The 27,935-nt window shown below is 40.5% G+C and overlaps 1 protein-coding gene across 1 annotated transcript in view; it reads left to right on the top strand.

Annotated features, from left to right (window-relative positions):
* DNAH11 (dynein axonemal heavy chain 11) overlaps window positions 1–27,935 on the top strand; it is a 323,392-nt gene that overhangs the window by 243,907 nt on the left and 51,550 nt on the right. Inside the window, exons 66-69 of the mRNA XM_075587148.1 lie at window positions 1,389–1,624; window positions 6,693–6,815; window positions 17,698–17,902; window positions 19,615–19,779. Of these exons, the coding sequence (XP_075443263.1) occupies window positions 1,389–1,624; window positions 6,693–6,815; window positions 17,698–17,902; window positions 19,615–19,779 (729 nt within the window). The remainder of the gene's footprint in view (window positions 1–1,388; window positions 1,625–6,692; window positions 6,816–17,697; window positions 17,903–19,614; window positions 19,780–27,935) is intronic.

The following is a 27,935-nucleotide window of genomic DNA, read 5'->3' as shown; positions in this document are numbered from 1 at the left end:
TTTTTTTTTATTGTACCGAAGTATGGAAGGCAAATAGTAGCTTACTCCATTGTGTATTTCCTCCATATTATCTGCCCTAAAATAGCCAATTCATTACTCTCTCTTAGTATCTAGTGATTACTACCCATATGGTGTACAATTACACACCCTATTGTCCTGCCAATAACTTCCTATATTTTATCTTTTTCACTTATGTTTGTTATCACTTCATGTTATGTAAATTTACTGTGGCAGCCCCTAATTTAAGTGTGCAAATAAATGCTAAATTTCATCAGCCTCGGGTTAAGCTCCATAAGTGCACTTCTTTCTAGAGATCTTTGGCTTTTGCCATTTGATTCTCTAAATCATCTTCTGTACCTATTCATGCACAGGTAGCATGCCTCTGCTACTATCAGTGACAAATGGGCAATATCATACCATATTTATCATTTTGTGAAAAGTAGAATAATGTTAACCTGTTTCATATGTAAGTTTAACCCTGCTTGAAACTAATTGACACAGTATTGTTGTTGTAAATATTATAAAATTATTATTACATATTAATATACTGCTATATAATTGATATAATAGACACAGAAATGGTACAGGAGAAGAGCCCAGGCCAGGCACCAGTCCAGGAAGTGAACTGGACGAACAAGGACGGGTCAGTCCAGTCAGTTGCAGGTTAATGGTTAAGCTACATGTTTTATTAAGTAAATAATATATAAATGTTTGACCTATAGTATACAGCAGAAGCAGCCCTAACTAACCCACACTAACCCGGCCTACAGTACAACACAATGGCTTACACTATTTATATACTCCTACCATAATAAATACATTTGCAGATTCGGATTACGAATCCGTTGGATACATTTTCAGTGAAAGCGAAAGAAAACGAATCTGCCTTTTGGAGACTGATCTGCAGAATTCCGCGGCTGGAAGGAACTGTCCAATCCTGCTGCAGATTTGGATTTCGCCCACCTCTACAGTACATCTGGCACAAGACTATAATGATTTTGTTCACGTAAAATTGACCACTTCATAGGCGGGTATATATATATATATATATTTGTGTGGGCCAATATATTCCACAACGTAGTACAATGCACAAGTGAGGAAATTTGTAGAAAAAGACTACATATAAGTTAAGACAAACTGAGACAATAGGAAGGAGGTCCCTGCTCCAAGCCGCGTAACTGTCCACTTCATGGGTTTGTAAGGTAAGATACAGTAGGAGAGAAATGAAAAGAATGAAAACAATTCAAGTAACTGAAGTATATTTATTATTACAAGTATTAATGTTAGTAATACATTGTATATTTCTTGTATATCAAAGATGAGTTTTACAATGCTAATTCTTACCCTGTATTAATGTATTAACAACCTACTTTTTTTTTTACTTTTAGGTCATTATTCCAATATCTGAAGGTCTAGACCCAATTGCCATGCTGAGTGATGATGCTACAATAGCAGCATGGAATAATGAAGGTCTGCCTGGTGATAGAATGTCAACGGAAAATGCCACTATATTAATAAACTGCGAGCGATGGCCTCTTATGATAGATCCACAGCAGCAGGGCATTAAATGGATTAAGATTAAATACGGAGTTTACTTAAAGGTTGTACATCTAGGACAGAAAGGGTAAGTTTAGTTTAATGTATTAAACAAAATGTATGGGGATGGCAGAATTACATATACAGTTTCTGCAAAATAAGGACACACATCCCAGTTTCATCACTCCATCAGCTTGCATTTGTGTCATAAGGACTTTGGGGGTTATTCATCAAACTGTGTTGGAGCCGATAAGGGCAAAATCGCACAGAAACTCACATTGAAGTAAAAGAGTGCCCTGATTGGCATAGTTTAATGGATGACCCCATTTGTCAGTCACACTTCTTACACTGGAAGGGAATCTCTTGGGGTTTGGACGCAGGAACAAGGAGGATGCTGTAAATATGTCCTTACAAGTTTAATTTGCTACAACTCATATCCCATTATAATATGTTTGCAGTAAAATTTGATCAATCTCCACGTTGGAAGTTGAAGTAAGAGAGGCAAAATAGAGGGAAGATACCATATTACTGTACATTGTGAGATACATGCTCAAAATAGTTCTCTTCACTATAACATCTAAAACCCTGTTAATACATGACCTTTTTTTTTTATCACTATTGCATACTATATTCTTGCAATCCTGCTGCTTTATCACTGCCATTAGTTATCCATGTGCTACACAAGCCATATTTCACCTATTGAGAACCTGTATAGAGCATGTAATACATTTCCTGACAAATGAATGAGTTTTTATCAAGATATATATTGTAGGGAGATGCCCTTTTTATATTGTGGACTATAATGGGTTTTTAATGGAGCATTTATTCTTAGTACACAAAATCAAATTTACTAAATACCTGTCAATTAATTGCAGCCATTGAATCACTACACTTTCAAGTAAATAGGATGAATTTTCTGGGAGTAACATTTGAAGATGCAGTTGCATTAAGTACCATTTTTTTAAACTTGTATATATTTTTTTCATAATTAAAAAGCAGATGGGAGCCATGCCATTGTTGATTGAAATGCATTATACATCCCTTCAGCACTCAAAAGTCATAGCTTGATATTCAAAACTCTCCACAATGAGGCCCCTTTATACATATCAAAATTAATCTCCAAATACTCACCCACACCGAATGGGACATTTGGTTGTGGTCATTTCGCCACGACCAAATGTCCACCGACATTTGGCCGCAGAGGGACCCTCTGCCGCAGCAGATCTGCCGCAGGAACTTCTGCCGCCGGCCACTTCTAGGAGAAGGTAAGTTTTAGCTGTTAGGGTATGGGGGTTAGTTTCAAGGGTTTTAGTTATTAGGGTAGAGGGTTAACGTTAGTGGTTTTAGCGGTTAGGGTAGGGTGTTAACTTTAGGGGTTTTAGTGGTTAGGGTAAGGGCTTTGGGTAGGGGGGTTTAGGGAAAGGATTAAGCTGAGGCACTTACATTACCAGCGAAGCGGCTAGCGGCGACAGGACCCAGTTGAGAAGTGAGTTGCAGCAAAGTGACGGTGATCATTTGGGCATGGCAAAATATCCGCAACCAGATGTCCTAGACCACACCCACAGGCCTTCTTCACACTGCCAATGATCTTTTCCTCTCCTTTTACCTCTTAACCTTCTCCCACTCCTGCCTCCAGGACTTCATCCGGCTTTGCACCACACCTATGGAATTCCTTTCCCACTACATCAGATGCTACCTCATCCTTCACCCGTACAGTATAAATGTGACCTAATAATTCAATTCTTCAAGGAAACATATGCATCAACTTACTGATCCTCAGTTCTCCCCTCTTGCTGATACCATCACACCAATCAGAGCTAAGAGCATCCCAGCTGCTTGATTCATGGCAACAAGCTTGTATAGAGTACTATTATAAATTGAAAAATAGGCGCAAAAAACTTAGTTTGTGATCCTTACTTAATAGTACAGTATAGTAAAAATAAGTGTGTGTCACAAATATACACACATATAAGTGAATAAATGATAATAAAACAGTGCACTGTGAAATACAAAAAAATAAATTTGAACCCCCTGCTCAAAACCCTCTGGTGGGATTCGTCTTCACTTGTTGAAGATTGCTACAACTCTGGCAGTTTTCCAGGTCTTTGGGATATGGCCTGCAGACAGAATAGAGTTGACTATGGAAGCAATTGGTTTGGCAATAGCTGGGGCACCAAGCCTTAGAAACTTAGATTGCAGTAAATCAGGTCCACATTGGCTGCCTAGTTTTAATTTGAGGAGCGCTTGTGTAATCTCCTCTTCAGAATCTGAGACAAATTGAAAATTGTGAGCAGTGTTGGGAGAAGGTGGGGCTATAGGGGTACTCTCAGAATGAAGTTCATGGTTGTGGTTTGGGTTGCGTTTCGCTAATAAGTTAGTAGCACACCCCACAAAGTAATCATTGAATGCATTTGCAATGTCAGTGGAATTTGTCAGAGTATTATCCTCCTTAGTGATATTACTTGGTTGTTGATGGCTAGAAAGCTGGAATATATTGTGGATAACCTTCCAGAAGTTAGCTGGGTTTGATGTATTCTGGTGTAGATTGTCAGAGTAATATTGTGCTTTTGCATGTCTTGTTTGCCTTGTGCACATATTCTGCAGGCATCTGTAGTGATTAAGATCCTTGGTAGTGCCAGTTACTTTGTAGCTTTCCCAGAAGGCATCCCTGAAATGGTAGATCGCTATAAGGTCAGTTGTAACCCACAGATGTTGGGCCCCACATACTCTTATTCTGCATAGTGGGGCAGGGATATCACAGAGTTTTAAGAATTTTGATTGGAAATAGTCGAGAGCAGAATCGGGGTCGGGAATTAAGTCGATTCTGTACCAAGAAACTGTTGTCGGTTAATATTTCTAAAAGTTCTAGTGAGGAGAACTATGGACTATTAATAATGTTCTTTTTTTTTCTAGGAACGACTTCCACAATGTTATTTGCCCAGTTTCTGAATGAAACTTTTGTGAAAAGTTTAAAGTTGGAAAAATGTCAACAAAATTTCAACATTTCCATCATTTAAAAAAAAAAAAAACACAATTGAGTTTTAGGCAAAATCAAAACATAAAATATTTTAAGAACAACATTTCCAGGGAAAGTGCTTACCCATAATAATTAGTATGGGAATAATTAATACAAGGGATCTTTAGCATACTTGTTCAAGAGTAATATCATGTTGCCTGCTGACTTGTCTATTGGATATATTGTATTGAGCTTTACATTTTGCTTCCTATTTCTGGACAAATATGTTTGTGATAACCCTTATTAAATTACATCAGATTGATGTTGGAGGACTTTACTCTTTGGATATACTGAGATGAAGAATAGTCCTGTGCTACTTTCGTCTTACCCAAAATAATTTCACTTTTCTGACTACAATTGGGTTAAAAAAAATGAGATTAACTGCATGGAAACAGTTTTACCGCAAATTAGCATACAGACAGGCATTTAAGAAAACTGCAGGGGAAAAAATCGTTAAAATTTTCAGAAAAACTGTTCTTTTTTAATGTATAGTATTCAGTCATACGTCTTTTGGATTTTTTATTTCAGGAAGAGAATAAAGCTATACAAATAACCTATTCTCCAGAGAAACACATTTTAAACTAGATGTGTTATACTATCTGTTTTTCCAAAAGTCTAGTTTAGAGAAAAATTATTACAAAACAAAATAGGAAAAATTAATCAACTAATGAGCTCTTAGCACCGTATATCAAGCCACGTATAGTGTATACTGTATGCTCCAATAGTGTCAATGGGATTAGTAAGTGGGTGCAAGTGCTGTGCTACATAGACGAAGCTTCGTTACGGGAGTTAAATGTATGTCGGGGCTTTTTTTGCAACAATTTCAGACAAACTAATCAGTCGATGGATCTGATTTGAGACCGGCAGTGGGAGGATTTCAGTGTTCCTGTAGGGTCTAGCAAGCGGGATATATAGTCAGTAAGTGCTTGAGCGTAGCGAGGATTGTTGTTGACTATACTTCTAGTCTATGTAAGACACTAGAGCTGCTACTACAGTTAATACTTATTTTACAATCCTCTCTTGGCATCTACAGTAGCTTACTGAGTGATCTCCAGACGAGTGTTAAGTATGATCAATTACGATACTTCAGCAATCGGCCCGGGCCATAGAGGGGTGAGGCGATCCGCGCCGCGCTGACGCTGAGGCTCGCCTGCTGAAATCTGGGCGATTTCATGCCCATACAGGCGAGCCAGCGGGCTCGATCGGAGCCGGGCTGAGGTGGTTGGAGGCGGGGCAGTGACGTCGCTGGGCCAATCGCCCGCGACGCACTGACGTCGACGTCATGGCGCCGTGACGTCGACACTGCTGTACTGGGATTGGAGGTTTTCAGCCGACAGCGCGCTGAAAAAAAGCTTGGCGATCGGCTGAAACCTCCATCTTGTTAGCACGCCTGCGGACGCTCGCGTGAGCCCCCTCTCAAGGCATCCTCATTGAGGAGGCAGGGGCTCAGCGTGGAGCGTCCGCACGCCTCAGCACGGCCTGTCCGTCTATGGACTCGGCCGAACACTTGCTGACAGACCGCCTAATTTACAGATACACATTGCACTTTCTCTACCCAAGAGTGATGTGCATATACAACTGACATAGCGCCATATTAGCTCTAGGCTTATACTACCAGCATGCCATCACCAGTAATACCAGAGGAGTACCTACATCACTGTATTATTTATAGATTATTCTCTGCTAGTCGCTCATAAATGAATAGATTTACTTTTATATATGTAGGCATACAGACAGAGATATCCTTTACACGGTACATACCCCCACTCATTATTTTAATATGTTTAGTGAAAGATGTTTTATTATAGCAAATTAAATGTTACGTTTTACTTGGTGGTTTGTAGTTTAGAGATAACACACTTACTCGATAGATTTTTTTCCCCCCACTCATTTGCCTGTGTACAGATGTAGCAGATGTTATTGCACCGTTAACGCAATACATTGAAAACAATGGTTAAGGAGAACGCACGTTTCTCCCCCACACGTTTATTTTGTGCGTTAACTCGTGTTAACACGTGCAATAACATCTGCTACATCTGTTTGAGAATGATTCCCTATTCTAGCAAAACAGACATATGAGTAATACATATAGTAAAACAGTTATAACATGTATCTTTGTTCTTTGGTCCCATGCACTTAGGTACTTAAGAACCATTGAAACAGCATTGGCCTGCGGTGATACGGTCTTAATTGAAAATTTGGATGAAGTAGTCGATCCAGTTCTTGACCCTCTTCTTGGAAGAAACACTATTAAAAGGGGACAGTAAGTTTGCATTTCAAGCTTATAATGAGCAGTAAGCAGCATTTCATTGTCTGTTGGTTCTAATTTTGCTACAGATGTAGCATTCCTAAGTGTCTTCGGTGCCACCTCCACGTGTGGTCACTGCACCAAATGATTAACACTGTGGGAGGGTCCCGTTCAGAAGCATGGACCCACCACAGCTCCATCATGCCGCGGACATTTGCTTGTTCGTCTGTAGCCCCGGGGACAGTAAGTCTTGCTACATCTCATACCTTTTTGTTAGACCAATAGAAACACTGTTCATATGTGATTTACTTCAGGCATAAGTTCGGAAGAAGAAAAGATTGGTTTTGCTCAAAGAGGCCCATGTGGTCTCAAATGCACATTAACAGCAACTTTATTGTTTTATGTTGGTAGATTTTCCCATCTGAGAAAGCCCCTGTATTTTACTATTTGACATAAATTTGTTAAAATGTATGGTAAACATGTGTGGCATGCAATATGTTCCTGTATACAGTACTTCAGTTTCATTTAACTATTATTTTGCAAATGAAAACACTTTGCCCTATCATCATTAGTCAGAGCCTCAATGAATTCAAATGAAAATATTCTTCAAATGTACAGACTATTTTTGGAACTTTATTTGGATGCAGATTTCTTAGGTACTGTATACAACATTAAAACAGATTCAGAGCTTGCAAATGAGATCATGTACACAATTTAAAAAAAAGTGACACCCTTTCTTATCGGATTTACTAAATATAATTAAGGGAAAAGCTTTAAGTCACGTAAGAATTAGCTCTGCTAAGAAAATGAAGTATAATGGACAGGCAAATGCACTATATTTCAGTATGCTGGTATCTTTATTTTTGTACCTGTTCTATTTTATATGCATTAAGCGGTAAATGTACTAAGCGGCAGTCGGGACAACTGTGTTTATCTATATGTATCTTATGCAAATCACTGTAAGTTGCCTTGGCGGGGTCGCCACACCACTTCTGTACCATCACTGCAGCTGGTCTTTTGGAAAGAGTCTTTTGGAAAGTCATTGTCATAAAGCACCACTGCCACACAAATTTCAGAAGCCATAAGGTTACACTTAGTGGCAGGTAGAGTTTTCCACAAGGCATTCTACTACCTGAAAGTGCTCTAATCGTCTAATACTGACAGCACCTGCAGAACAAGCAGACACATTGTCTGGATTAACAGCCAAGTACACACCTAGAGTGTGCGCACTATAACATTTTCAGATGAGGAATTACTGCTTCTGGCCCAAATCTGAATGGGAGTAAAGGCGTGCTAAAGCTTAGCACCATTTTGTGAATCTGGGCCAATGTAATTTAAGGTTTGTTAAAAGTTGATAACACTTGTAATATAAAACACTATTTGTTTAACCCTTTGAGTACCTCGAGGGGTCGTAGTACCAGAGAACCACAGCCTCCCCAGCACTTGCGATCACGCGACTGCTTCGGAGATGACTGATGATGGAGAGAAGCCCTCCTCCTTCTGTTCCACTTCCTTAGATCACGTTCCGCACTCCTGATCTCCCTGGGAAAACAGGCAGGAAAATTATGCCATAGCTACTCCGTCATGGGGCGGCGTGCCAGGCAATATTGAAGCAAAGCTGGGACATAGTCACTACACCTCTATATCAAAGTATTTTGCTCCAATTATACAGTACCCTACTGAGCCAGATTGCAACTTGGGGAGTGTCTGTAGGAGGAGTTGGGGAAGGCGTTACATGGTGCAAATATTATAATGAGATGTATCACTTTCTGCGTCATGTTTTTTTTTTTTTTTTTTCCGCCGAAAATCTTTCACAGCTGATGTGACATAAACCTAACATTGTACAGCAGATGTAAGAAACTGTTATTACATATGCCGTTACTGTGTGGCAAAGCATTTTTCTCTTGCATCCCAATATTTTTACTACAGAAGGTTATATTATCTCAAACTTTTGCTGTCACTGAATATTCATGATATGCAATATCTTTGACATTGAACAACAAATGAGAAATCAAAGGGATTGTAAAATGTTGTTTACCTACTTTGTTTTACGTGCTTACTTTAAAGTTATCATAAGGTTAAGATAGATTTATTGAAAAGATGTGACAAAATATAGAGAAAGAAAGCTCACTGCGGGTTTTTTTTAAATCAAATAATGATTTTATTAACTATCAGAAGTATGCGTTCTACAATTAAATTGCTAGTTACTGAAGATGATCTGCACCTTTGAATGAATTCTAGATTTCAGAATGAACATCCAAACCAACTCATAGTAATGTCTTATATACAATATCACACTTCTGGATTTTTTTTTAATGACTTGGAAAGATATAAATTATTTATTTGAAATAATGGCTAAATAGATGGTTGTGATATATTTGGTGCAGTCCAACAGTTGAAGTTCATTAATAATTGGAAAGTTGTGGAGTATAAAGTAATGAATACTAATTACTCCTTTCATGTCTGACAGCACCCTGTGGACCAATCCATCAGCCCAGACTTTAATTTGGTTCTAGTAATGGTTCTATCAATAGTACATTAATTCTGTGTTGAAAAGATATACAGTTGAACCTGACCCACACTGTATACTCTACTGTCATAAAACAGCCACATACTGACAACAACTAGGTAATTACAAATAATTAAATCTACTGAGCCTTAGACACTACTAATTTAAAATAAAATATGTCTTATGATATCAATCAACAGTAGAAAGCATAGCAGGAAATATTTATCGAATTGTATCCCTTCCAAAGCAAATGTACTAGCTTGCATATTAGAAGTAGCTGATCTGTAAAGTAACACCATAAAATTATATCACCCTGTGGTTTATTGAGATTATTATTTGAGCTTTAATCTTTTGATGAAGTTAAACATTGAATGGAGGTAGTTTTTAGTTGTTTTGAAATATGATGTAATCCCTTTAACTTTTGGAATAGCTTTTAAATCAGAAGTTGGAGTTTCTTTAAGACAAGTTTCAAAAGTTCTAGTACGGGCCCTTTGTAAATTGCTATAACCTTCACACGTGTAATACAGTATGTTACAGTTTATGAGCTTTATTATTATTATTATTATTAAATGTTACTTCACATTTTTAGTGATTAGTCCTCATTACCTACAGCACTTTAATTTATTTATTATTATTTAATTATTTATTCATGTGATCCTTATTTACATGAATTAAAAATTGTAGTGGACTGGACTTCTTATCAGGAATAAATGACTACTATAGTAGTCACATGGGGCACTATAGTTTGATTGACTCCAGGTAGTGACCCACAACCAACCTTGACAAATGTTTTGCATATGACACCAGTTTCAGTCTACATCTTACCAACAGTAATTTAATCTGCTGAGATAAGCACAGGAGGGAACTACTCAGCTCATTCTCCAAAGGAGACATTTCACCAAATGCTGGTGGACTCAGATGGCCAATTGAATGTTTCTGTTATATTTGCTCTGTATTTCTGTACATTGTCAAAAGAAGTAACACACCTAAATGGTAATCATCTGTTTATGTGCACTTGAGGATCCGTGCTTGCAGCATACTTTTATTTGTTTTTTTTGTAACTTTATTTGTATGTGCACCAAATATGGGATGTTTTCTGATTATAATATATAGGGCCCCATTTACTAAGCATTCTTCTTCCATAAGACACTTCCTGGTGCTAGAAGACACCATACAGTCCATTCATGTCAATGGACAAAACAATTATTTGTTTTTCTGTTTAATATGATGGGTGCTGATGCTACTTTAGGAGACACACTGATTTTTTATGTAATTTCCTGTATTGCAGAATGGTATTTTATATTTGGACCTTCATTTTTGTGATTAATCTAGTCAAAGGACCAAAATGTTGGACAATAAAAATCACTACTCTTAGATGTGCCACTCTTTTTGATAGTATTTCAGCAATTATGGTGGAATTTTGAAAATCTGCCCGAAATTATTATTTTCATGATGTATTGATACTTAATTTTGATGTACTGTACTGTACTATATGCACAATTATTTGTCATTTCTGTGCATTGTATCAATATTAGAATAATATATTCTTTATTTGCTTATTTGTAGTAAAAAAAAAGCTAAGAAGGAAAGAGTAAAGCTTTCTAACCTCACAGGGTTCTTCATCAGGAAGAGAAAGCTTGTTGTAACTTAAAAGTGTTGGCCCAACCAAAGGTATCATACTACCTGCTCTTTTTCCCTCTGTACGTTACTACATGTCAGAAAGGATGAACACGGCTACTCATCCTTCTTTTTTGCTTCTTCTGTTTGCTTGGTTTAGACATTTACAGGGCTATGCGTTCAACAGGTTTTTCTAAATTTGAACAATACCATGTACACTACCCAAACAATTAATCTATACTCCCTCAAGAGTGCATTAATTGTTTAATATGCTTGACAGAAGTTTCTTAGATGTTCTGCTTAACATGACCTTAAACGTGGTTTTAATGACTTCTACTTAAAGCATTAAATATGACAAGAAATGCAGACACCGACACATTCCATTGTCGTATTTGCACAGTTCTCTCTCCATCAACACCTTTTATGAATGCATATATCTGTAATATCTGTATGCAACAATGTAATGCAAACAGAACAGCTAAGATGCAGGTTTGTAAGCATTCGTATGTACAGATGCAGCAGCCGTTATTCGAACAAATGTCGAAATGGATTCTCAAGATATGCCCGTGATCCTCATTAGTTTTGCCGGGGCAGACAATAATGGCCCATCAGCTCCAGAGACCCCCTGCTACATTATTGTAATGTTTAAAATTAAATAAAAACCCAGCGATCGCCTGTGAGAGGTGCGCAGTTAGAGTGAATGATTCAGCCTCTCTCTTACTGCGCGTCTATTACAGAAAGGAAGACCCCGGTAGGACTCACACAGCAGGTACCCCTGCTGTGTTTATCCGATGGGCAATTAGTCTGCCCCGGCAAAATGAATAAATATATCTCCAACCTACACGCGGCATAACACAAAATTTACCCAGGTAATTGTTCGAATAACGCCCGCTGCATCTGTAGGTGGTACATGTCACAGGAGACCAGTGCATTTAACACCTTTTTGTCACCGGGATCACTATCACCAGACAGGAATAAATAAGGTTAATTGAATAAACGGAGTTTACTCTGGCAAGCCGCCAGCAAACACACAAAATACTATATTACAGTGAAACACTCAAGAACTTTGGGGGGGGGGGGTGGGAGGAGTCTCTATCCTCAACTAGGTGCAGGAGCCTGCTTCAGGTATGCTTATCCTGTCTGCTTCCCGTCCCGTTGTTTGCAGTGCTTCTCTCAGTGCAATCCAGCACAAAGCACCTTTACATCTTCCACCAGCCGTGTCTCCGTCAAACTCCAACTTGCTCCACTGGCCGGGCTTCTCCGGTGCTTCTTCGCTGAGAGCAGTGCTTGTGTATGCTCTTTTACACAAATCACTTTTGAAAAGCCCCCCAGCTTGTTACTGATCACCTCCAGAGATTGTCTGTTTCCCTGCACCGGCCCTGCTCCTTACATAGCCCCAGCTGGCTATCCTTAACATGGAGCAGGAGCCGGCAACCAATCACAGCGTGGATCGGGAGGCAGCAGCCAATCACAGGACGAGGGCTCGCCCGGCTGCACCAATGGGATGATCGGGTGCGGTTAGGCGCTCAGGACCGCCCCTGGATGATGGAGCGGCTGGGAGACGGCAAAATCAAAACTGCCTATGGGGATTGCGCTACGGGACAGTGTTCCGGCAACGGCTTTCCCTGGCCAGCCCCAAATCTCCCGCTGGGAAGGCCCCTCCGGGTCTGCAGGGAACAAAGGCTGAGAGCCCGCCCCCGGACCTGGTAACCAGCCCTTCCCTGCTCAACATTTGTCCGCGGCACGCACCCTCCCCAAGCCCATGGTCACGATCTGGTATTTCTTTGCAGGCAGGACAGGTAATTGAATTGAATAACTGGGTCTGCCTGCAAAGGAACCATTACACATCACTGTATGGGGAACATGCTATATTTCAACATGAGGAATACATTTTACAGGGCATAATGTGCTTTTATATGCAAATAGGGTAGCAGGTCTGGCAAACAAAGTCATTTATTGAGAAGCCATAAAATAGAGGGCTGCAACCCTTCTACGCGTTTCGTGCTAGTGCACTTTATCAAGAACTTCTTCTCAATAAAGGACTTTGTTTGCCAGACCTGCTGCCCTCACTTATTGCTGTGCACTGCACACTCTTCGCATTTGACTCTTTACCTGGATACAGCGGCACGCTTTGGAAGGGAACAACTGGGGGATAAAGTATCGTGAGTACGTTTACCTGGGGCCAACCCAATGAGGTAAGGGGAGGGTGTCTCTGGGCAACCTACCCCCACCTTCAGGGTATTCTTAGAGACCCCTTATAGGTTTAGTAATGTTATTCTCTGATTAGTCATTACCCAGTATGTGCTCCCCTCCATTCAATGTATATGGACCCAAGCTCTTTTGAGCACCATTCTTTCACCAAACTATGCTTTAATATACAGTATACAGTTACTACATTCCCTGTTCCCCTTTATACAGTTTTCCCCCTTCCAGACATCAGACAGTGATTAGCTCTTTCTGGAAGCGGTTACACCAAACATTACATATACCGGCCACCATGAGCCTCACAGAGGCGGCCATTACACACCGTTTTGGGGCAGCCAGCCGGGCTTCACCTTTATTACATGAAGCTGGCTACCCCTATCGTGACAGTACACTGATCCCTTTTCGCCTGCGCCCAGAATAAGCTAGCCAGCCTTCGCATTTTCTTTATTTTGGGGCCACTGTATCCTGTCACAAACCTCCATTTATTATACCTCTGCATAATTCACAGACAAGTATCTTTCCGTAATCCAATAGTGTGTTAACTGCATTTGACCTATTTGCGACTTCTATCCTGGAAACACTGTATACCAACAATATTTTTTCAGAATGTATAATGCATTGTACTTATATTTTCAGTACCTCTCTAATTAACATTTTGGTGTCATGGACCTTTCAAGCCATAGAAGAGCATCCATGCATTATTTATATGTCCCTGATCTGTGATCACAAAAAAATTCAAATAGCTCCTGTGGTAAATCCCATAAAATCATAATGCGGTTCTTGTCTTTCATAGATGATAAATGCATAAATTGGCTACAACATATTGCCGTTCCAAACTGTTAACGGTACAAAACCATAGGAGACTCCTGCTTGGCCACAACATGAAGCAGGGTGAATATAAAGAGGCTAGAAATGGTCAGTAGTTACAATATATTGCAGACCTCACCGATGCAAACGTAATAAATACTGTAAGTCCTTACAGTTTAGAGGAGTACTTTCTACTCTCCTACTTCTTTATCTTCCTGGTGATATTAATCTAAAATATCACGATAGGGAGGCAGGTCGCCATGTCATTTCTCTATGAGGAGGTTGTACATTGGTGACTGCAGTACTTTTCCCCTGAAGATGGCTTGTTGTTATATCTACTTTTTTGTTTTTCATTTATATGTCCGCTATGACCTTGGAGTGACAATCTGGCTGCTTGTTCACAGATTTCTGGTTCTCACAAAGTCCTCAGGCCTCTGCAACAGACTCAATGACTAATATTGGGTTGGATAAATGTTGTCTATGGATGTTGCAGCTCTGTTATTTCTGCTAATAGTGGCCCCAACTTTCCTAAATGTCCTTACATTTAATTTGCTGATTTGTACAGATATTCAGGTTTTTTTTTTGGCTGGGCAAACCAGGTGACAACTCAAAATATTGCCAAAATGTGTACAATTTACTTTGCAGGCTTTGTGTTCGTGTGTGTTAGATCTCTACAGATCAGGTCCTTCTAGGGTAAGCAAAACCTTTTCTCCCGGGAGCTACTGAAACGCAACAGATATGGGATGCTTTCAATTAGCGTAGCATATACGAGCTCGGAGCTGTGAAAATTCAAGGAAGCTAGTGGTTGAATTGTCACAACTAAATTTTAATGGTTCACAAGCAGCTTTATATACACAAGGCAGGGACAAAAATACAGTTGTCATCTGTTACAAATATGGGTACACATCTAAATTTACATGTATCCTTCACATAATGCCTTTTCTGTAGAGCTTAAAACATTTAACTGCTGAGCAAGAGACATATACAATGGTGACTTATAAGGCAACCCTATCCTCTGTGGTCTTGTTTTAACAATATTTTGACAGGCTTTGAACAGTTGGTCTCAAGCTATTTACGATAGCCTCCCGTGAAAATAGCAAGGCCAGCGTATTCTTTTTAACCTTATCAATTCCAGAACTTGGCAGAAGACAGGTTTAACCTTACAGTGTGGCCTTTTGCGGCACAGAAATCTTCTAATATTTCTGTACCAAACAATACTGATACCAATTTACTGCACCGACACACTTTATTCGAGCAAATACCCAGTATGTACCTGGCAGATACCTGGAATGCGCCGCTCCTCACCTCTGACAAGCCCCGTTGCATTTGCCTTCCCAGCCTGGGTTCATGCCTGGCTGACGGGCGGCTGATCTGTTAAATGATAATGATTAGGATTTAATAGGCTGCAATGCTTCGCGTGTCTACCAGATGGCATAAATTCATGAATTGTAATGCAGTATATATATATATACTGTGCAGTATTGCAGCCAGCAGGAATAAAATGCTTCAATCCCTGTCTGGAAAATAACCCAATGTACTTGGGCAGAAAACAGTCACAAACCTCAATATACCCGGGTATACCCGAATTCGTGGGACTAGCCAAGCTCGAATAAAGTGTGTCGCCAGTGTAGGTATCTGTGTAAATTCAAAGGTGTCGTCGTCCAACAATCCAAATAAGTATGGTTCTGAAATTCTTCAAAAAAAAAAAAATGGTAATTTTAATGGAAGTCTTCACTTCAAATTACAGAAGAGTCAGTGAAGCCACCGCGGCTAAAAAATAAAAAGATACTGCCTTCCAATGGGGGAGACTAACTGAAAATCAATTGCAAGATGACAGATCTGGATGTTATTCTGATTTTTATTTAATATATCATTTATCATGATCAGTGTTGTTGGATTCGCGTGAATACTGTTAATGGTTATCCCACTCACATTTACTGCTTAACAGAAATCTCATTATTTTAAACATCATTTTGCAGCGTGTCTATTTATAAGAGATCCACAAATAAATGCAATACTGGAATATCATATGAATACTGGATTCTGTGCACGTGGTACAGAATCCAGGCACCTTGCAGAGGCACCTCACATATTCTCTTTGAAATACTGTAATATACATATGTTTGCAGCACTGTGTTTGACATTAAAGAGTAATGCACTTTTGTAATGTGTTACAAGATATCACAGAAGAAAGTAGAAAGCACGTTGGTACAGGTCCAGAAAAAGGTGCTAGACTTTTAGCACATCTTTTACTCCCATTCATATACTGTATGGGTGGGAGTAAAGGCATATTAAAGCTTAGCACCTTTTTGTGGGTCTGGGCCATTGGGTGATATTTAACCTCCTACCGACAGAAGTGTGATAAAAGGGTGGAGCACGTGCTATTCAAATGAAAAAATACCAATATATCAACATAAGTATGAAAAATTACTTGATTTGTATGCACTTTTTTTGTGCATTTTGTTGTTCTGGACATATTGCATTTATTGTACTGTATGCGTATAAAAATAGCAGAAATCTGAGGTTTCTCTAGAAAATTAAAGTAGAGCTCTACTCATTGTTGATTTCACAGGAATTTCAGTTTATTTCAAGGAAGATGAACAAATAGCAACGTTTCAGGTTCACACAGGACCTTTCATCGGGTGCAAATATCAAGACAAAGCACTCGATCAGTACTGTATATAGCCCAAAATGGCACCAAAATAAAAAAAGGTTATCTCATTTCCTGTTTACCTTTTGTTGCCATTTTGGATGCTATATGAGTGCTATATATGAGTGCTTTTGTCTTATTTGCACCTGATCAAAAGTCCTGTGTGGACTTCAAAGATTGTTGATCCTTCATCTTCCTTGATATATATTGAAATTGATGTTAAATTAGCTGTAAGTAGAGCTCTACTTTATTATTCTGGGGAAAGCACCTAGTCCTGTTATGTTTGTATGCATATTGTGTTGGCTGCACATTTTGTTTTTTTCCCCTGCTGAAGTTTTCCCCCCGTATTTTTTTCATAGTGTGATTGTACAGTATGCACTCGTACTGGAGACATCTACAGTAAATTATAATAAAAAGCACCACGTTATACACATTCCTACATAACATCCATGGCCACGTTTTATAAAATAAATGACCGTTAACTTCAGTAGTTGGCTTACGATGATACTTGGGATACAGAGCATCATTAGATTGTAAACTCTTATGAGCAGGGACTCCTTTTCCTAATGTTTACATATATGTCTGTAGCATCTATTCCCGTTATGCCTCATATTATCTTGTCACATGTACTGTATTACTGCTGTAACGCGCTATGTACATTTATTTAGAAAACCATTTTTTAGACACTGTCATTTGCAGGGGGATTTAGTTTGAGAAGACTCTATCTTTCTGTTTTTGTAGCAAGGATATTGCATAATTCTTTATGAAGTACGTTCCTTGCCTCAATATTTGATAAATGTTCATTTTTTTTAAATTAAGCAGCGCCCATTACTTTAAAGCACTGCGACCACTGAGATACATCTTTTTCATGCGGTATGCTAGTAGTGTCCAGCATTTAAACCAATTGTAGATTGCAAAGGGCAATGTTTGCTAGCATTTTAGTATATTATGTGAAAATGATGCATTTCTCATACTGTTTCAAACACTCATACAAATATGATTTTTTTCCATTATGAAATTCCAGACAGGCTCTGTATTTGCCGTTTACTTTATAAGATTGTAGTAGCTTGTGTGTGAACATAACTCATATACAATTTTAACCATCCTAGGTATATCAAGATTGGAGAGAAGGAGTATGAATACAACAAGAATTTCCGCCTTATCCTTCACACAAAGCTTGCAAATCCACACTACAAGCCTGAAATACAGGCTCAAACCACACTTATTAATTTCACAGTCACAGCAGATGGACTGGAAGACCAGCTTCTGGCTGATGTTGTCAGTGTCGAGAGACCAGATTTAGAGAATCTTAAGGTAAAACATAATTTGCAATCTGTTTATATGTTTACATTTCATATTCTTTCATACTGTATGTACAACATTTGTGTTTTTGACCAAATGATTTATTAAGCACATACATATTGGACACCTTCTCCTTTAAAGCGTTGAATAAGACAATATTTGACAAATACTGTCGTGAAGGGCTGTAGTAGCAGTGTGGCACTTGGACACCAAAAAACGGTTTGACAGCCTTGCATTGAACCAGTAAGGTAATTCTCATGCAGGGCTTTCAAGGCATCAGAAGTCTCTCTGACAGTATTTTTATGTGAAGGATAGTTTAAGGTCTGTACAAGCTGTCTACATCTATGAAGAACATACAGTATGCTTACCCTTTGAAAAACTGTTGTGAAGAATATTAAAAGCCAAAGGAAATGCAATGCTTTGCTAAGCCTCTGTCTCTGAAGGGGCTAAATGATAGGTACAGTTCTTTGAAAATGTGACTGTCATTTTAATATGTGATTAGTACTAAAAAAAAAAAACTATTGTTAATGTAATAGTACTTTGAAAATGATTAGCAAATTAATCCATTGCAAGTGGATATGTACCAAGATGGTGCAATTTAACCAAAAACACAAATTAACATTTTCATTTGCTTCAATTTGTGTGACGGTCATTGTCTTGAAGTGCAATGCACTTATTGTAGCTTAGTGAATCCTGACCTCTGCATCTTAAAGGAGAAATCCAAGCAATATCCTACACTACATGTGTGTAGAAATCAGTTCTGTAGTATTAGATAATACTGACAATTTTTTAAAATTTTTAAAATACAACTCTTAATGCCATTTTTAATGAGTTTTAAAGCATCCTTTGATTTTTATAGCAGGTTTTAGCCCACCTCCCTAGCAGTGCAAGATATTTGCAACAATTTCCTGTTTGTTATAATTTGTTGCCAATGTTCCAGCAGTTTGTGCTGTAAAACGTAACAGATAATGTTACCGTAGTAATTTCCATTTCATATACCTATTTTTGGCTTTAAGTATTGTCTTGAGAGCACCACACACATCCTTTTCTTACCGTAGTAATATAAGGATACATTGTAGCTGCTGAGTTACACTGACTGAAGGATTGATTTTAAACTGAAGGGTGGCCAGTTAGTGAACCCTGGGAAGCAGGATTTTGCTGATTGATCCCTGGAGAACCAATTGATCGGCGGCTTTGGTAATTAGTTTTAAGTTAGGTAATCAAATGCTGCATATATTAAAACAAAAAAAGATTTTTTTTTTTATTAAGCTGCTTGGATTGCCTCTGTAAAGTGATAAATGAATGAAGATGAGCTGTTAGATCTATTTTATTTTTGGACTGAAAATAGATCTAAGGAAGAGTTTGTCATCCCCCTTATGTCAATGCGCAAGTTCTGCAGGGTGTATTACAGTATGAACAGCTTTTATCATCAGATATTTACTTCTCATTTATTGTGATTTATTGTGATTCTGTTTATACTTATTGTGTACATTTATCCTTTTCACTTTCTTGAAGGGATAGTAATACTGGATGGGGAAAGGGGGATGGAATTGTATTAGCCATAGGTATTACACTTTGTTGGGTGGTCCCACTTTTAGATTTTTCCATTATCTCTACCAGCATAGTCTTTAATTAAAGGCACAATAGACCAAACAAGGTTCTCCTGACTGCTGTGTTGTCAGTAGTATGGAATGATCTTTTCACAATTTATGCTTTCCTCTTAGTCAATGTTAACCAAGCAGCAGAATGACTTCAAGATAGAATTAAAACACCTGGAAGATGAACTCCTGACTCGCCTCTCGGCTGCAGAAGGCAGTTTCCTGGGAGACATGGAGCTGGTAGAGAAACTTGAGTCCTCTAAGTCCACCGCAGCTGAAGTAGAGCGAAAGGTAAATATGTATAATATTTGCTTCAGGACGTCAAATAAAATGCACATGTATTCATATCTAGATTGCATTCTGCTGAGCCATGGCAAAGAAACGTATTACCACAGCTACGCAAATTCGGTGCAAAGCTATTGCATTGGTGAACACTCACTCACCATTTTTTTCCATTAAGCTCTCTCTGACTGGAGGAAATCTTTGGGTAGTTGGTGCACTAAAAAACCATTGATTGATGGAAGGAGTTGGGCTGCTTCTTATTGTTCTTGACGTACTATGGAAAATGTAATACAGGAGTATTATGTTCAGATATGACGTGTTATTCACCAACGAATCCCAAATGGGATTAAGCAATACATATTTATCAAAGAAAATAACCCCTTTGCTTTTAATGGTATTTTGCTCTTTGATGAATCTCTTGGTGTCCTTTGCACCAGTGTTTCAGCTGGGAGACACATTAACAAAGACAAGCAAAAAGCAGGTAAACTAGACAAAGACTTACATGAAGACACTGGACGTACTCCTACACTAGAGATAACTAGCAATGTGTTAAATGTTTGGTGAAGTTTGTGAACAAGGGGAAATGTTCCGTTCCCCCCCCCCCCCTAAAAATGTAGTAAAAATCATCTAACTTAGTAAAAATATGCAAAGCATTAAAATGTGCATTGCAAATTTGTCACCATTTCTTTTCAGTTCTACAATTTCTTTCAAATGTGGCTTTAATTTATCTTGCTGCAGAGACTATATGTATATTTTAATACAGTATTAATTCAGATAAGCATACAGTAGACGTTGAAAATAAAAAAACATATCTAGTTATATTTCACAAAAGAGAATGGTTGGGAAGGTGACATGGTCGTGGGAGGCGTCATGATCATGTCAGAAAAAGACTAGTAATGAGTGAGACCCTGAAGAAAAGAATAGGAACTGCTATTAATAAATCACCAGTTATACTTGAGCCCTTCAGCCTTATAGTGCTACAATAAATGAAAGTGAAATCTGTGGACTTTGCAAACCACTGGTGGATTTTAAGAATCCAATCCTGCGGATCCTCCAACGAATTGTGGTATCCACGGATTGGTTTGTGGGTGATAAAAAAAAAATCTGGATAAGACGAATCGTCCTTCTTGAGACTGATTCACAGAAATCCACGGGCCAAAGGAACTGGCCAATCCGAGGCGGATCATCTCTAGATGTAACCTCTCGAAGTAACTTTAAGAGATTAGTCATCCATACCAGAGTAGGGAGATGTTTTGTTAGTGTTAGTGTCTCTGAATATACTCCTACAGTACAAACACCAGTTAATCACAGTCGGGCTGATATAAAGTTTTCTGGCCTCAGAGATGAAGAGGTGGAGTATTTATTAAGGAGTAGTCAGTTGAATCTGGCTAGGTCTCAGCCTCTGGATGTGCAAGGGCACCCACAGAACTCCTTATGAGAGAAGGGTCAGAGTTAGATATGTATTTCTCTGCAAAACAAGCAGGGATGGGTTCTGGACTGGCTCCAGGTCTAATACTGCTAGAATTTGAGGAGTTACAAGGAGAAGGGATGTCTGAAAGAGGGATTGAGACAGAGGCAAAGATGAAGGAGATAGATAAAAATGCTGATGAAGGTGAGTGTCTTGTTGATGGTGTGTGTTGCGCCAAACAGCACCAGCATGGGAGGAAAGCAACTCTGATTGTAGTAGAGGAGGTGATGTGATCCTTGGTGCTACTACAACTGTTAGGGGTGTTGGTTGTAGCAACAGTAAAGAATGTAATAATGATCCTGATAATCAATAACTCTGTGAACAGCAGGCAGTCATGATCACCACTAGTAGCACTAGTGCTCCTACTATTAGCAGTTCCCCAAAAAGCAGAATTGACATGTCTATAGCGTCTATATTTCATGGTAAAAAAAGCTCAGCACCGTCATTGTCGGCTTCAGAAAGAGCTCATACTGTTAGACAACCATAGCCAATGCCACACCATTTGTCATTGTCATAATCAAGTGTGCAATGGCTTTGGTAGTAGCACTTGGGAGAGAGGCACTCTAATCTTCTCAGCCTCAGCTGCAGAACACAGTCTTACCCAAGATAAAACTGTTGTGGAGGAAGAGCAGGATACCGTATCATGATGATAAATATGTTGTTGGTAATGGTGGGTGTAGCTGCGATAGCATAAGTAAGGGGAAGAGCAGCATAGCTTCAAGAATACTGCTCAGGCCAGCAGCAACATCAATCCCTCTCTCATCTGGGCAGCTGGTCTCACCCTGTTTACTCATTTACAAAAAATCAAGAGTTTGGTATGGTTTTTTTTTTTTTACATGAAAGGGTAAGCATGAGAGTTCAGTTATCTGTTGCTCATGCTGTGCCTTTATGAGGCACTCGGAACATATGGGGCACATGCTACATCATTATAATGTTGCACGCCAAAGACGATTACACCCTGGGAAGTGTAGAACCATTCATGCAGTTGTGAGAAGGAGGTATGGCTCAATTCCAGGTAGTCAATCAGTTGTCTCAGAGAGTTTTGGTGGTGAAAGTTATCAAGTTGATGACTGATAGATATATGTGGTAGTAATAGTGATGATGATGATGATGATGATGAGGCTTTGGGGCTGATACTAGTAGTGAACAGCATAGGCATGGAGAAAAGGGGCCCTCTGGCAATAGACAATTACAGGGAAAATGATGTTTAATCTACGACACCAACCTACTGCTTTAAAAGTTTTTGATAGGGTGTCCACGTACTGTCACCCACAATAAGACCATTATGCTGAATATCAAATTTGCCCAAGTACTTGCAGTTGACATGCTGCCTTTTAGCTTTGTAAAGGGCAAAGGCTTTGAGGAGCTGGAGCTAATTAAATGTGTTGTGATAGGCTGGAAAAACCCTGTCTAACCCACGCAACTGTTCTCTGTCTTTGACTCTCTACTCAGATCTTCATCTGTTACCTGTTTTTCTTCCTCCATTTCACCTCAGGACTTTGCTGACTATTTCAAGACAAAGGTGGAATCCATACGTCAAGGCATCCCCTCTGTATCCTCCTCCATCTTACACCTCTTCGTAACGCTCCTCCTGCCTTCCTCAGCTCTTTTTCCGCTGTCACAGAGAAGGATGTATCACTGCTGATCTCCTCTTCTCCATCTACCACTTGCCCTCTTGACCCCAGTCCCTCCCATCTCCTAAAACCTCTTGCTCCTACTCTAATCCCATACTCTCACACATTTTCAACTCCTCCCTCTACTCTGGTACCTTTCCCTCTCCTTCAAACATGCAACAGTTAACAGTTATACCATTACTCAAAAACAGCAAGCTTGATCATTTTTGTCCCTCTAACTATCGTCCTGTCTCCCTCCTGCCTCTTGCCTCTAAACTCCTTGAACGCCTTTCACTTACTCCATTTTCTCAACACCTATTCTCTCCTAGATCCTCTACAATCTGGCTTCCGCATGGCTAACTCCACTGAAACAGCCCTCACTAAAATAACTAACGACCTCCATCATGCCAAAGACAACGGTCACTACACTCTGCTCATATTGCTCAACCTCTCTGCAGCCTTTGATACTGTGGACCACCCTCTTCTCTTTCACCTTCTAATCCTCTAGGTATCCATAAAAAAGCTCTATCCTGGATTTCCTTTTACCTCTCCAATCGTAGTTTCAGTGTCTCATTTGCTAACACCTGCTCCTCTATCAATCTTTCTGTGGGGTTACCCCAGGGGTCTGTCCTGGGACCTCTTCTCTTTTCTCTTTACACACTCTCTAGGTGACCTTATCTCATCTCTTGGTTTCAAATATCACCTCTATGCTGATGTCACACCAATGTACTTTTCAATTTCAGACCTTATATCTGCTATACAGACCAAAGTTTCTGAATGACTCTCCACTATATCATCCTGCATGGCCCTCCACCGACTCAAACTTAAACTTTAAAAAATGGAGCTCGTCATACTTCCTTCCAAACCTGGCATTACTACCTCCTTGTACATTACTGTTGGAAGCAATATTACACACCCAGTATCACAAGCACGCTGCCTAGAGGTCACATTTGACTCCTGCCTCACATTCAAAATGTAGCTTAAACCTGTTGTTTTTGTCTCAACAATATTGCAAAGATACGCCCTTTCCTGTGTTGCTATTCTGCTAAAACTCTGACGTAAGCCCTCATTCTCTCCCGCCTTGACTATTGTAACCTGCTGTCCGGCATTCCTGCCTGTCACCTTTCTCACCTACAAAGTATCCTAAACGTTGCTGACAGAATCACTTTACTCTCGCCTAAATCTGTCTTGGCGTCTCCCTTGCTGAAATCCCTGTCCTAGCTTTATATCAAATCCTGTATCACAGGGGTTAGCAAACTTTTTATGCCGAGCCCCCCTTTTTATCCATGAAATTTCTCGGGCCTCCCCTGCCTAATGTAATCAAAATCACATGAAAAAAAAACCCTTTATTAAACGGTATACAATGTAAATACAAATATGTCTAAGGCCGCGCGTATAGTGCCCGCGACGGAGACGTGTGACGTCACCCGTCGCCACTAGCAAAAGTTGTATTTTGCTTTGTGGCGGCGCGGGCGACCAGGCCATTGATTGGTTTAGGGGCTGTCACATGAGGCGACAGCCCCTGAAAAATCAAATATTGGCGGCTTAAAAAAATCGCGTCACCCCGTCACACTTACTATTAGCGCACGCGGCAGCGGCAATGCATTTGTTTTCGGGCGACTTCGCGTCGCCAGCACTATAAGCGCAGTCTAAATACTTACATACTTCAACAGCTCGCTCTTGCAAAATTAGGCTGCTGCTGAGAGCGGTGAAATCACCAACTCTCCAATCATGAGCGCAGGGTGTCCTGCATATTTTTGCAAGCACGAGCGGGGAAGTATTTACACCTTTTTTTTCTCATTATTTCTGTACATTCATAGTATGATTGATATAGTGGCAGCCAACCCTTCCACTTGCAGAGGATCGCAGCGAAGCAGGTTGCCAGCGGAAGAGAGCAGGAACACAGCGCTATTGCAGGGCAGACCGGAAGGAGGGGCGTTTGACATCACAGCGCTTGCGCGTGCGTGCTCCTCCCACGTACCTCCGAATCACGTGGCCGCCACCTGCACTATCCTGTTCGGCCGCCCGCCCACATCTTCTTGGCCACCTGCGCACATCTTTTTCGCCTGCGCACCCAAGTTTTGCCACACGCGTCCCGCCTACATAATCTTGCTCCCGGGGCACCCCCTCCCAGTTTGTGCACCGCTGCATTTAATCACAACACCCACACACACACACAATCACAGACAACACACACACAGCACACATACTCAATCACCCCACACACACACTCAACCCCACACACACACTCAACCCCACACACACACACTCAACCCCCCACACACACACTCAACCCCACACACACTCACACACACACACACACACACACTCAACACCCCCCCACACACGCACTAAACCCCCCCCACACACACTAAACCCCCCCACACACACACACACTCAACACCCCCCCACACACACACACTCAATACCCCCCCACACACGCGCACACACACTCAAACCCCCCCCCCCACACACTCAACACCCCCCACACACACACACAAACAACCACACACTCAACCACACACACACCTGGTGGGGGGAGGAAGGGAGTAACTAAGCCTGCTCAAGTCCCCCCATGTGCTGCTGAAAACGGATGGCTAACAGACAGGAGGAGGAGGGCTTGTCTGTGTGCAGGGAATGCCCCGCAGCAAGGCCCCGCCCCCTCTGCAAGACACAGCAGAGAAGCAGCCTGTGCACGGAGCTTCTGGCCGCCCGTGCACAGCTCTGCCCGCCCCAAGTTTCCCCGCACGCAGCCCGCGCCCCCCCTAAATAATCTTGGGGGGGCGCCCCCCAGTTTGCGCACCGCTGCTGTATCACACATTCAATTATTCTCACTTTTAAAGCTTTACTCTCTTCTGCTGCTACTTATATCTCATCCTTAATTTCTCGATATACACCATCCCAACTCTGGCATTCTGCTCAAGGATGTGTTCTTTCTACACCTTTTGTTTCTAAAGCCCTCTTCCAGCTTAAACCCTTCTCACTGACTGCCCCACACCTCTGGAATGCCCTTCCCCTCAATATCCAACTAGCACCTTCTCCACCTTTAAGACCTACGTGTATCTTAAAACCCACCTCCTTAACGAAGCGTATGGGTAGCTCCGTGGATGATACTAGACACTTAATACATTGACCTTGGCCACTTGCAGACTCACTTACCAGAACACCTTCCTAGTGTCTCTGTACGTTCTTCCTACTTGCCAATTAGATTGTAAGCTCTCTTAAGCAAACTCATAGAGGGGGCATGCTTGTTACTCAACCAGTGGCATCTGATCGGGGGATCTGTGTGAGTTACTGAGACAGTTTGAGGAGGCCACTTATATTCCTTCTAGATAGGAGAGGAGGAACTGCAGGTGACCTTGTTGACATGCAGCATGAGTGTGTGGCTAATGGTAATGCTGGATTGGTGAGGCTGGTGGATAACATTCTGGACTGCCTGAGAAATTATCCCCAAATAGTATCTATTAAAACTAATGTAGCCAGGTCACCTGATAGCAACTATTCTGCCCTGTACTGGCAGTAAGCCCTGGTACAATCAGGTTGCCAGTAGTTTATATCAGGTTTTCCCCCTCCGAGGAGCTGCACTTGAGTGACAGCGGGAGGCGTGACATTCGGCCTGAGCATGACCAATCATGAAACATGCCTGGTGCCCTCCTCCTGGCTGTACTTAAGGGCAGTTCTGCCCCAAATTCGGGAGTGCCTCTACGCACGTGAGAGGGGCAGGTCACACAGCCAAGGGCCTGACTATTGGGCCTACTCTGGTCCTCTTCCCTCCAGGGGAGAGTGAGTGTGTACCATGCCTCTGCTAGAGGGGCGGGGAAGAGCTGGGACTTCTGCGGGTGCCCTTGGCCTGTAGTGAATGTCCAGGGACCATCCTTAAGTGGTAGCTGAGAGACTGCATCGGGAAGAACTCTGCCTTGTTACTGTGCTGTACAGTGAGGACAGTAAACCGTTCCTGTTGTTATAACTCCTGCCTGGTGTGTAACCTTACTGGGGGAGAGTTAATCGTTCTACCGTGGGAGATCACTTTCAGTTCCCTGGAGCCTACGGCAGATGGAGGTGCTGCACTGCTAAAGAATATGTAGGGTATGAACCCCAGACACCTAGTCCTGTGTCCCCACTACCACCGGTGGACGACTCAGCCCTCCTGTTACCAGCAGGTATTATGCACCACATACGTAGTAATGGCCAAATCTCCCACCGGGTGAGGGAAACACCTTTACACTAATAAGGGATATTTTTTTAAGTATCTCATGTCAATGAAAGATTTTATGCCTAGGGTAAAGCAGACAGTAGCACAGTGCAGGAAGAAACATGTCTAGAACTAAAGCTTTGATGGAAGAGAAAAGGCAGACAAAGGACAGTGAAGAGCTATGGTCAGTGACTCATCACAACTAAAGAAGGCGGAGGTGACCACTCAAATGATTGTACTGATGAGTTTAGCACTTAACCCTTTAGTTACAAAAAAAATCACGTCATACAAATATATATATTATGGATCATATAAATGTCTGAAACACATGAAAAGATGCATCTGATAATGTGTCATGAAGTTCATGTAATAAACAATACAGTACTATGATTTTTAGTGATTAAAGTGAATGTAGGATATGTTTGTCTGACCTAATATGGTATATAATATTGACTGTATTAAGGATGTCTACAATAATATTTAACTATATTATAACAATAATTACCAAGAGACAGAAGTTGGGAACAAAACTTTTAATCACTCACCATTTCTTCACTGTGTGTGAAAAATAAATTATGAATGAACTAACAGGGAAAAGAGCAAAAACAATGTACACAATCATATCCTCCTCTTTTTTGTGGTGGAACTGTCTGCAACGTATGTGTGTTAATTGGAACAAACGTTATAGTTTTCCCAGTGCACATGTGCAGTGTATTGGTTAATGTGTCTCTGTGCACCGAAAATCCCCATAATACAGATAATGTAGCAATGCTAGTTTGCTGAACGACCATTGTTTTTGCATATCATTAACTTTGTGGGTACCTGTTTAACTGAGGAAAACTTTAGATTATATTATGTTAGAAGCCCAGATTTAAAGAACCTCTGAGGATCT

Source organism: Ascaphus truei, chromosome 2, assembly GCF_040206685.1.
Source record: "Ascaphus truei isolate aAscTru1 chromosome 2, aAscTru1.hap1, whole genome shotgun sequence".
Lineage (NCBI taxonomy): Eukaryota > Metazoa > Chordata > Amphibia > Anura > Ascaphidae > Ascaphus > Ascaphus truei.
This window is presented reverse-complemented; position numbering and strand designations above follow the sequence as displayed.